The sequence below is a fragment of the Thamnophis sirtalis genome, unplaced genomic scaffold (genome assembly GCF_051295495.1).
Source record: "Thamnophis sirtalis isolate CommonGarterSnake01/CBP01778 unplaced genomic scaffold, rThaSir2_p1.2 scaffold_1, whole genome shotgun sequence".
Taxonomy (NCBI): domain Eukaryota; kingdom Metazoa; phylum Chordata; class Lepidosauria; order Squamata; family Natricidae; genus Thamnophis; species Thamnophis sirtalis.
Genome location: NW_028261381.1, coordinates 95,855,902 through 95,867,523, shown reverse-complemented (window position 1 = coordinate 95,867,523; position 11,622 = coordinate 95,855,902). Strand labels below are relative to the sequence as shown.

Here is an 11,622-nt window from a genome sequence, read left to right as displayed (position 1 = left end):
TGTGGTATTTCTGTAAATGTTGGGATGCTGTCCTTTCAGCCACACAAGAGCGAATGTAGCCTGAAAACTCTCCATAGAAAGAATGATTGTGATGGAATGTAGTGAGGAGGTAGATCCCCAGGAGGGAGGGGGTGCTTTCACGAGTAGGTAAGAGGCACCTCAGCACAGGTAGCATGTGTGAGAGAAAGACAGACCCTCCCTAATTGTTCACAGAGTACATACATATAAAAGCTATGAGAGATGCAAAGACCCATGGAAAGATACATGCTCGGCATTACAAGACAAGATAGAAAGACCTGCACATGGATTAGAGAACAAACAAAAATATACAATTTCATCAGGAGAGCAAAAGAATTGAAATGGAAATGGGCTGGTCACATAGCAAAAGGAACTGATGGCAGATGGATCAAGGCAGTCATAAAATGGACCCCACTTGATAAAAAGCGTTCACAAAAGTGTTGCAGACCCAGTTGGCAAAAGAAAGCTCAGGACTGTATTGGTTGAAAACATGCGGAAGACGCCTTCATCCTGCAGTGGATAGACAATGTCTAGAATGATGATGATATGTACATATTTATACATATTGGGTTTATCAGCTCCAAAATGTTATACATGATTATATACAGAGAATATATACAGATTCTCATATATTCATTCTGTCTGTCTGTCTGTCTGTCTGCCTGCCTGCCTGCCTGCCTGCCTGCCTGCCTATCTATCTATCTATCTATCTATCTATCTATCTATCTATCTATCTATCTATCTATCTCCCACACATCATCATCATCACCATAATATTAGCCATTGTTCATCGACTATTGTCCATTTCAGCCACTGTTTATCCGCTTCAGGATTGTCCATCCTCTTCCACATGTTTTCAACCAATTATGGTCCTGAGCTTTCTTTTGCAAATATATATATAAGATTTGATCTTCAAGAACAATACAGCTAAGAACAGAGATAGCTAATTTACAGTTGGTATGTATGGATTTTTTTTAAAGCACCTTTATATCGACTGTAAAACTCAAAAAGTAGCCTAAAAGCAGCCCCTTCCCCTCTCCCGGGCTGCCTGCAGATGTTGCTCTTCGTTTTCCAGCTTTCCTCAATTCAAAGCGCTGTTGCATCAGCCGACGCGCTTGGGCACCTTGGGGAACAAAGACGGCTGGAGGTGGGTTGTGGGGGAGGCGATTTTCCGGGTCATTTGGCAATTGCATTCAGATTTAAACTTCCTTTAATCGCCCCGCAGTTCTTCTCTCCCTCCTCCTCCTCCTCCCCCGAAATGTGTGGTCTCTAAACGTGCAACCCGTCCTTGCCTCGCTCCTATATTCTTTCTACAGATGCCCACGCGGAAAGAAAGCTCTAGTTTTGTGCGGGTTGAACGCAACAGTGTATAGGTGTGAAAAAAAACAAAACAAAACACGAATACAATCCCTTCCCGGACAAACAGGCTTTTTGAGGAGGGAAGGATGAGTGAGATCTTGTAGGGAGGGGTCCGATTTCGTAAAAAGCCCCCTTTTCTCTCTCTCTCTCTCTCTCTCTCTCTCTCCTCTCTTTCTCTCAGCTCCCTTTCTCTCTCCCCCCTCTCTTTTCTCTCTCTCTCTCTCTCTCTCTCTCTCCCTCTCTCTCTCTCACTCGTCTCTCTCTTCTCTCTTTCTCTCTCTTCTCTCTTTCTCTTTCTCTCTCTCTCTCTCTCTCTCCAGAGGTTCCCGCACTTTTGCTTTGCACGCCGATCTCGCGGCTGTGGCTATTCTTTACCCCTCGGGACGTCAACGGATCGGGTAGGGGAAGGAAGAGAGGCCTGGGAAAGAGAATCCCACCGGCGACCGATCCAAGGCAGGAAGGCGAGGCGAGTTAGGGAAGAGTGCTGGCGATCTGGAAAGCCATCCCGGCTCCCTTGTAATGCGAGCTCCTCGTCCCAGAGCAGGTCAGAAGCTGAAACCTGAAGGGTGTCCCCCAGGGCAGTGATGTCATCCAGATCAATACGACGGGGCGGGAATTGGCCGGAGCACTTGCTCGGGAGCGGGGGTCTGTATTGGAATCGGTATTCGCCTTATCGATTGGGCTGATCAGCGAGAGCTATAAAAGGAAGGGGCTCGCCCGCGGCTTCCGACACTCGCTCCCGAAGCCCCTCCATTCCCCCGGCTGGCATCTCTTCGTCCACCCTAGCGTAGGAACCTCGCGGCGCGGTGCTTACGGTCTTTCGGCTTGGAGGGAAGCGCCCCCCCCTCATCCCCGTTCCCCACACCACCCCCAGCCGCACGTTCTGCTAGGATGGGGATGGAGGTCTGCAAAACCCGCGCCGCGCCCCTGGTTCTGCTGGGCCTTTGCTTGGCTACGGCCGTCAAGTCGGTGCCTCTGGCAGATGCTGGACCGCACGTCTACTACGGCTGGGGGGACCCTATCCGGTTCAGGCATCTCTACACGCCCAGCCGGAACGGACTCTTCAGCTATTTCCTGAGGATCCACGAGGACGGCCGAGTGGACGGCGCCGCTACTCAGAGCCGATACAGTAAGTAGCATCAACGCTCCGACGTGGCTCCTTCCTCCCGCTTTCAAGCAGGTCATCCCGTCCCTCCCCCACTTTTGGAAGCGGGGAGGCTTCCCTCAACTAGCTGCGTCTTAACCCAAGCCATTTCCCCTTCTTCCTTTTTCGTGGCCCCTTTGAATCTGCGCTCTAGGAGACGCCAGGACAACCCAGATCCTGAAATAACCCTGGGCATTGGGACTTTGGAAGGGGCACCCTCCACCCAATTGCTTCCTTCTCTTTACAAAGATCCCTGCTTTTGTCCATGGGCTCGCTCCAGGGATGATGCTTAGGGCACCAAGCCCAAAGTGGGCACCACAAAGATGAGAAAGAAAGAAAAAAACCAATGAAAATTTGTACAGTATGTACAAAGGGGCACCAAGATTTATAAGTGCTTAAGGCACCAGTGAGTCTTAATCCGCCACTGGCTCGCTCTGTCCCATCTGGGGTGGGGAGAGAGAGGGGGGGGGGAGAGATCCTTTCCTTTCCCCGAAGGCAATTTTCCCTCCCACGGAGTACATTAATCGTACAACGGTTTGTTTGTCCCGCCCGGGCAGGTTTGCTGGAGATCCGAGCAGTAGCGCTTCGCACTGTGGCCATCAAGGGCGTGCACAGCTCTCGCTACCTGTGTATGGACGAGGAAGGCAAGCTGCACGGGCGGGTGAGTGACTAAGCTGGTAAAAGAAAAGAAAAAAAAAACACGACGGGGCCAGGCTAAGCCTTTTCTTACGTCTCCTTTCCTCCCGGTCGGGAAGGGCTTTGTCTCCGCTCCCAACCAGGCGAGACCCACGCGGGGACTTGGGTCAAGTTGCGCCAAGAAGGGCGCGCTTTTAAGCAAAGGGGCTCTTTAAAGCAAAAGTTGCAGCGCGAAAGGAGGAGTTTATTTGGGCTCGCCAGAAGAAGAGGGGGAGAGGGGGGCTTCACACAGGACCGCCAAGTGTTGCAGGATACTGATAACTTACATGGGGTTTTTAGAAGGAATAGTGGAGATGAAAGAGAAGCAACGGTCTTGAGCGCTACTTCTGCAGCCACTGCCGGCAGCCTAGAGGCGGGCTCAACCACATTCCACAACTTACACGGCTACAGAGTTACTATTTGTTTACGTTTCTTTGGGGACCTGTTTTCGGGGCTCCAGGCAAGAAGATAGATCCTTATCGCGCCCTGTCCTCACGGCAACCTTTGAGGGAGGGGAGGCGGAGAAATAAGCGCGTAAATCTCTGGAGAGGCCACCCACTAAGCTTGCTGGCTGGATAGCGATTTCTGTGTGGGTTCCCCCCCGCATCCAGATACAGCTCTCCATCCCTGGCATGGAGAAAAGAATCCGGACCTCGCGTTCTTTATTGAATCGTGTCATCTCCCTCTGCTCGTGGTTTCCTTCTATTTCAGAAGGAAATACTGTTACCTTCCCACCAAAGGGGGTTCCTAATTTTTCTACTTGCATTTTTTATATATTACATTACTCGTGCTCAAAGGTTGAGGTAGTCAGAGGCAAAAAGCATTCTGGAAAATTCGCAAACACCCTGCCAGCTTCTGTTCCTTATTTATCCTGCTTGCTAGACTGCAATGCTCCCCTTTCTCCAAGCTTTTTTAAAAATCGGATTTCCTAGTGCCACACCTTGCTGCAAAGTTCCAGATGACCAGCAGATGGTAGTCAATAGTTAGCTTTCCGCCCTTTGGATTCTGCTGTAATACCAACTCTTATCTAGCTCCTATACAACTCTGCTTGCTACTAACACAATGCAAAGGGAACACAGTGTAAAGGGACTCATTAATTGATCAGAAATAGCACCTAACTTTTATTATTTTCTACCTGGCCCCCTCTTCAAGGACATAATCCACCCCTTCCATAATATTAAAGGAGGATAACCAACAGAAAAGCTTTGTGAACCTATTCTGTGTGCCTTTGGTGTTTAGTCATGCCGGCCACATGACCATGGAGACGTCTTCATACAGCCCTGGCTCTTTGGCTTTGAAACGGAGATGAGCTTCTCCCACTAGAGTCAGGAACAACTAGCACATATGTGCAAGGGGAACCTTTACCTTTAATGTGCTATATAGTGGCTTGAGCAGCAGAACAGTAGACTAGATGTAGCTGTGGAACTCCTTTTATTTAGATTTTTAAAAGTCCAAATGGCCAGTGTTGTAGATTTAAATTCTTTTTTATAACTGCTAATGAATGAAGCACTTAAACATTAACTTAAATAGTTTGGGTCCTTTCCCCTGTTTTCTCCACACCAGGTATAGATATTAGGTATAAGATTTAATAATAAATAAGTATAAATAAAGATATAAATACCCTAGGAAATACTGATAGGTAGCAATGGTCATCAGTGTTACATAGCTCCCTCAATCACCCAAATGTAGCTTCTCAATAGAACCCAAACATAGCATTATTCTGTCCTATTGAAATCAATATTCCTAATGCAATTTCAAATTGGAAAATAAAAATACAGTAACTTGCAGTACATTAAACTGGAGCCTTCATTCAACTAACCTGAACAGGGCAAGAAAAATTCCTATTTTCAGTTATTTTTTAATCCTGTTGCTTTTCCAAGGACTGAATGCTTATGACACAGCAATATTTTTTCTTATTTTTGGCTGGGAAGGGCATTCTTACATTATACATATAACGCTTCTTACGTGCTTTTAAAGGTATAACTTTAGATAATTACTATCACTGCTTCCATTCATAATGCACTGCCTGTTACATTAAAATTCACTTCCTTTCAAAAATGAAAATACGTAGTGTACTAAAAGTTAACTTTTCAATAGTAACTCGAGATTTAAACAGTGGGCTTCAAATCTGACATACTTTCTGCTTGTAAAATAACAATAATATTGTTCAAAGCTGTCTCATTAAAATAAGGATTAGCATGTATCCTCCCAAAGTATTGCTTATCTATGTAATTTTGTGCAATTATATCTATTTAGAACTCAATCTTGCTAAGCATACCACTAAATACACTCAATCAAACTCTGAATTGTGAGCTTGTTTTTATTTTAATGAATCAATGAATCAATACAATAAAACAGGCTATAGCCCTATACACCAAAACAATAATTGGGACAATTTATTTATTGCTTATATTTCTCCTTTCTTTCAAGTGCTTAAAAGCAGTGTATGCAGCACCCACTTGTCCAGTTTTCTTTACAAGCCTGCAATGTAGTTTTGCCTGAAAGATAATGAACGGCCCCAAATATTCAGTGATCTTCCATAACTGAAGGATTTTAAATCAGATTTTCCCTTGTCTTCATCTAACATTTTGGAGCATGGTTTTCTTTCTTCCCCTGCGTTTATGGTGTGTTGGTGGGAGGAATTTTGGGTGTACTTCTTTTTTTAAACTGTTCAGCTTATTGTAGGGCATGCACTAGTATTTATGCATACTTCCTCCTCAATTCCTACCATAATCACAATGGTGGCAAAGCACGGTACTGATTTTCAAAGTTGTGCTATTAAGTGAATTGTCATGACGGCAACTTCACATTTCAAGCCGTTGCTAATCTTGACAAAAGAGTAAAAACATGTTTTCCAAATGACTGACCACCCAATCTATTGGTGAAGAAGCAAGAACCTATATTTGAAGCCTATGTGACTCTCTGAAGGAATTCTACTATAAAATACTCAGCAATAAGTGATGGGATTTTCAGTCTGTTTTGTATGCCAGATAAACGTATGGCATAGATGCTTGACTGAGAAAGCTTGTGCAAGAACACCCTTTCTCTTATCATTGAAGCAGTCTGCGTAATCAGCAATACTTTTTTTAATTGACCAAGAGTTCAGTTACCTCTAAAGACTGAACCAGAGTAACACCAGAGTTTTAGGAAAAACAACAGTGGCACAAAGAGACTAAAACTTTCTGAAATGATAGTCACATTCTTCATAGTGTTAACATTTCTGAATTAAGAATGGACACCTTTGTTTCTGTTGCTCTGAATATAAAATATATTTGTTCCATTTACATCACCAAAGGATTTTTATTGCAGCTTTCCCCAGTTTGGTGTTCTACAGATGTCCAGGGTCTTAGTTTCTAGCAGAATGTCCAGTAATTTGGAGGACTGAAGTTCAGTTAGGGCTATCAGATATGGGTTGGAAAAGCAAGAATGAGCATGCAAGGGCAGGAAAAAGAGTTTTCTAAAGATCTTTCCGACTTTCCAGTGATTGTCCAGATTTTTGAAGTTTGTTACGTGACAAAGTCTGTGGGAATTTCCTCATGGGAAGGCATTGTGGTTCCCACCAAATGAAAATACGTACATAAAACGTATATTTCTTAAAAGGCAAACCCTCTCGCCCAACAACTTACACAGGTAGCCCTTGACTTCCCATCATAACTGAACCTAAAATTTCTGTTGTGAGATGGTTAATTAAGTTTTGCCTCATTTTATGGCCACAGGTGTTAACTGAATCTCTGCAGGTGTTAAGACCTGGTTGCTAAGTGAATCTGGCTTCCCGTTTAGCTTTTGCCTGTCAGAAGGTCACAAAGCATGATCACATGATCCTGGGACACTGCAACCGTCATAAATATGAGTCAGTTCCCAAGCATTTGAATTTTGATCATCAGCAGTCATAAGTGTGGAAAACGGGCATGTCACTTTTTCTATGCCATTATAACTTTGAACTGTCACTAAACAAACTGTTGTAAATTGAGGACTATTGTATTTCTGTTAGGTTGTCCAGGAGTATGTATTGAGAAATAGACCCATTACAACTGTAAAAATGGCTGGATGGCACTGTCCTTAAGCAACTATTGTGCAAAGGTTACTTTGGCATCATTGAATACAATTGGCAATTTTAGTGGCCAAAGTTTGCAGCTAATCTGAATACGCCAAAAGTATTTATATTATTTTATTTATAGCTAATACAAATAAAATGTAATTGATACAACTAATTCCAATCATTGTATTTAACAGTTTTCTATTTCTGTTACATTACAAAATAATTTTGGTAATGGCTTTTGTTGACTTTGAAGGCTGCAGCTAAGATTTCCAGGTTTAATTCCACACTAGAGTGTTATGCTAATAAGCCCGGAATAGCCTTTATAACAATCTTCATTCCATTATTCGCATAATTCAAATATTTGCGTCTGTGTTTTTATCAAATATAGAAATCCTCCTTATAATCTAGGGCAAGGGTTGACAAACTAGTATGCACCAGATTGTTTTGGCTACAATTCTAACAATTGTTTACCATTAGCCATGCTGCTAAAACTATTGAGAACTGAAGCTCAAAATATCTCAAAGTTACCTGATCTAAGCAGATGCCAAACTGAGATACTGAAGGGACACAAGTAAGTCAGATTGACACTGCTTATTTGTCCCATTAGGTGGTTAAAAAAAGAAACTCATTCAGTTCTTTAACCCATAATTAAGTCTTGCATGACAACATTTTTATCATGCCCCAGCCTCATTTACTATGAAACTTTCTTTGTTGTTTTCCACAGCAGATATTAGTACCCACAAAAGCATTCAGTTTGAACTATGATAATTCCTTTATTTTTTATGCATAGTGAAAACAACACGTGAGCAATAAATTGCTTGATGAGCAATCAGGAATTAAAAATATTTCTTTCCTTCCAATCAAATAAGTTGGAGAAATCAAAATGAACCTTGTTGTAAAATTGATCACCATTCCTTAGTAACTTGTTACAGACTATAAGGAAAGGTAAAGGTAAAGGTTCCCCTCGCACATATGTGCTAGTTGTTCCCAACTCTAAGGGACGGTGCTCATCTCTGTTTCAAAGCCGAACACCCAATGCTGACTGAAGATGTCTCCATAGTCATGTGGCCAGCATGACCAAATGCTGAAGGTGCACGGAACGCTGTTATTTTCCCACCAAAGGTGGTCCCTATTTTTCTCCTTGCATGTTTACATGCTTTCGAACTGCTAGGTTGACAGACGTTGGGACAAGTAATGGGAGCTCATTCCATTACGTGGCACTAGGGATTTGAACCGCCGAACTGCTGTCCTTTCTGATTGACAAGCTCAGCGTCTTAGCCACTGAACCACCCTACGTTACAAACTATAATTAGTTATAAATGTTTCTTATTACCTAATTTATAAATACTTCCTCTGTTTCTTCTTGAGATTCCTTGAAGATCATTTTAGTCCTGTAAAATAAGGACTTCAATTTAATCTTTCTAAGGAATATCATATTTAATTATCATGTAGCGAAATAGATAATTCCATTGATTATTTGGACAATGTTGCTTCATCTGCCATTTAAGAGACTTATAAACGCATGCAATATGTAGTAATGTTTACTTTTTCTTTTCTTTTCAGCTTATATATACCACAGAGAATTGCTCATTTGAAGAGGAGATACGTCCAGATGGCTACAACATCTACAAGTCAAAGAAATATGGAATCTTGGTGTCTTTAAGTAACGCCAGGCAAAGACAACAATACAAAGGAAAAGACTTTCTTCCCTTGTCTCATTTCTTGCCTATGATGAACAATATGCCAGTGGAAACTACAGATTTTGGAGAATATAGTGATACCAGGCAAAATTTGGAATCTGGTATTTTTCACAAACCAGTTGAAACTGACAGCATGGATCCCTTTGGTATCACTTCTGAAGTATCCTTAGTACAAAGTCCTAGTTTTGGTTAGTAATTTCTGTTTTGTTAATTACCGGTAGATTTTATAGAGATGTTATCAAGAAGTTAGGATTTGTTGAAGTGATAACTTAAAACATGACAAACATATACATATGATTACCACCTTCATAAAGTAATACTAATTCCAAAAAAGCTATACTCATTCACCCTCTTTTTCTCTCATCTATAAAATAGTTAGAAAAGTTCTCTCTAAATGTTTTATTTAGGAATGGGAAACATTCAAAGCCTGCAGATTTTATTTTGCTTTGGAAGATCTTTGGAAAGATAAACCCATAAAAACTTTACTGCTTCATTACTTCCAATTACCTCTGAGTCCCCGCTGTTCACTCAAAGAATGGGTAATTCCTGTTCAATGTATTTAAACAGAATAGTGTTAGAAATAAATTAGCCACAACTAAGTAAACAAAAGGGATTTGTACATTTTTTACACATGCTAGATCACACTATGTTTTGCAGACACTGTGTTTTTTAGGAAATTGGCTATTAGAAGGTAATTATCATAATTAAGGTAATATAAACCACAACTAATAGGAGAAATTAAATAATATCGCTGTCATGTTTTATTAGCAAGACAATGTTTGTTGCTAAATGGTATAAAGACTTTCCAGGGATGTGAGTTTGTTCATGAACAATTGCAACTGTGTGAAGAGCTAAATTTTTGAAAAAACAAAATTGGTTAGGCTGCTATCTGGGAAATCAAGGAAAAAATGATGCAGCTAAATCATTCTGATTTCTCTATAGATTGACAACAAATGCCTATTTTGCTTACTGAATAATGTTCTAAAACTAAAATGAAATACCAAAAAGTAAAATTCTATATTCAGTTTTAATCATTCACTTACAGATTGGATAACTTTGTCCAGACTTTCTACTACATAATTGTTCTTTTTTCAATGAAAGTAACATTAATTGTCAACAAATATACATGAGTACATTTTTCCCCAACAAGTTACTTTCTTGATGTGCTGTGACTGAAATTCCCAGAGTTGTCAGACATTGCCTGATTCACCTCAATAGCTCCAGGTTGATGAAGGCAGGCCGAATGGATAAAAGCTGCCATTTCATATAGGAGATGCTTTGGATGTAATCCAGGCTCTTTTAAATTCTTAATGAAAGTGATGCAATATAATCCACATTAAAGTTAGAAGTAGTTCCCAAAATGTTTGTTGTAGAAATTGGCTTTCTTGAGTCCCCCCGCCTTGAAAATGTTTTGCTTCTCATCCAAAAGTTTATTCAGAACTTTTCAAGAAGCTTCAATGAGAAGCAAAATGTTTTCAAGGAAAAAACCAAGAAAAGTAGAATTGCCTTTCAGTGCCTTTTAAACAACAACTTTGGGACAACCATGGTCCTGTAAGACTGGGAACCTCCATAGCAGGAGTGAAATCCAGCAGGTTCTGACAGATTCTGGAGAACCAGTAGCAGAAATTTTGAGTAGTTTGGAGAACCAGCAAATGTCACCTCTGGCTGGCCCTAGAGTAGGATATTTTGCAGTATCCTTCCCCTGCCACGCCCACCAAGCCACACACCCCAAGCCATACCATGCCCAACAAGCCACACCCACAGAACCGGTAGTAAAAAAATTGAATTTCACCACTGCTCCATAGACATTTAGCAGGACTTTATATATATATATTTCTGTATGACATTTTACAAGTTAAGATTTCAATAATTATATTTTGGAAATTTGAAATAAAGTTTGGGACATTATTCTTTTTAAAAAGTTCTTGTATATAATAAGGTTGTACAGAAATCAGAAGAAAACATTTTCTTCAACTAGCACTTCATTGTCAATGCTCTATTTATGATTAATTTATTAAACACTACATCCGTTTATTTTCTTACTGTATTTATACTTAAATGTATATTTATGTATTCCAATTTTGCCTTTTAAAACACTGGATAAATATGTAGTAGATTTTTGTAATCCTAAAATGGTAAAAACAAAACAAACTTTTAAGAATTACATGGTAAAATTTTAGCTGTAGTGTACAACATTTTAATAGAAATAAAATATAAAATGAGTCACCTGGCTTCCTTCGACCGATAATACATGATTTAACTCTTTAAAAACATTTCACCAGTAAAAGTTAGATTTTGTGATGGGAACATATTTTGCAAATCAATCAAACATGCTTATAATTTTGTATTTATTTTGATTTATGCATTTGTAGGTCAGGTTTTGGAGAACTATCCAGCACATTGAGATCTTTTCTGCAAATGATGTACCTGTAATATAATGATTGTACCTTGCCTCTCCTGTCTCTGGGGTCTCAGATGTTTTATCTTTTATGGATAATTTCAAGCACAATTGTTGCAACCTTCAATACTCTTATATTTGCCTCTTTACAATAACTTTTTGTTTTTGAAAGACGACGATTCCATTAAGAGTTCTTTCTAGGGCAGGTTTGTGTGGAAGATTGCCGCCACAGATTAACATGGCGTTTATTTATTTATCCAATTTATATAGTTGTCCATCCACCAAACCA

The 11,622-nt window shown here is 40.5% G+C and overlaps 1 protein-coding gene across 1 annotated transcript; it reads left to right on the top strand.

The window, feature by feature from the left end:
- Positions 1–1,967: 1,967 nt before the first annotated feature.
- FGF19 (fibroblast growth factor 19) lies at positions 1,968–9,254 on the top strand. Its single transcript, XM_014063623.2, has 3 exons — positions 1,968–2,506; positions 3,079–3,182; positions 8,799–9,254. Exons 1-3 carry the CDS (start codon positions 2,269–2,271, stop codon positions 9,126–9,128), a joined length of 672 nt encoding a protein of 223 aa, XP_013919098.2. The 5' UTR covers positions 1,968–2,268; the 3' UTR covers positions 9,129–9,254.
- The last annotated feature ends 2,368 nt before the right edge of the window (positions 9,255–11,622 follow it).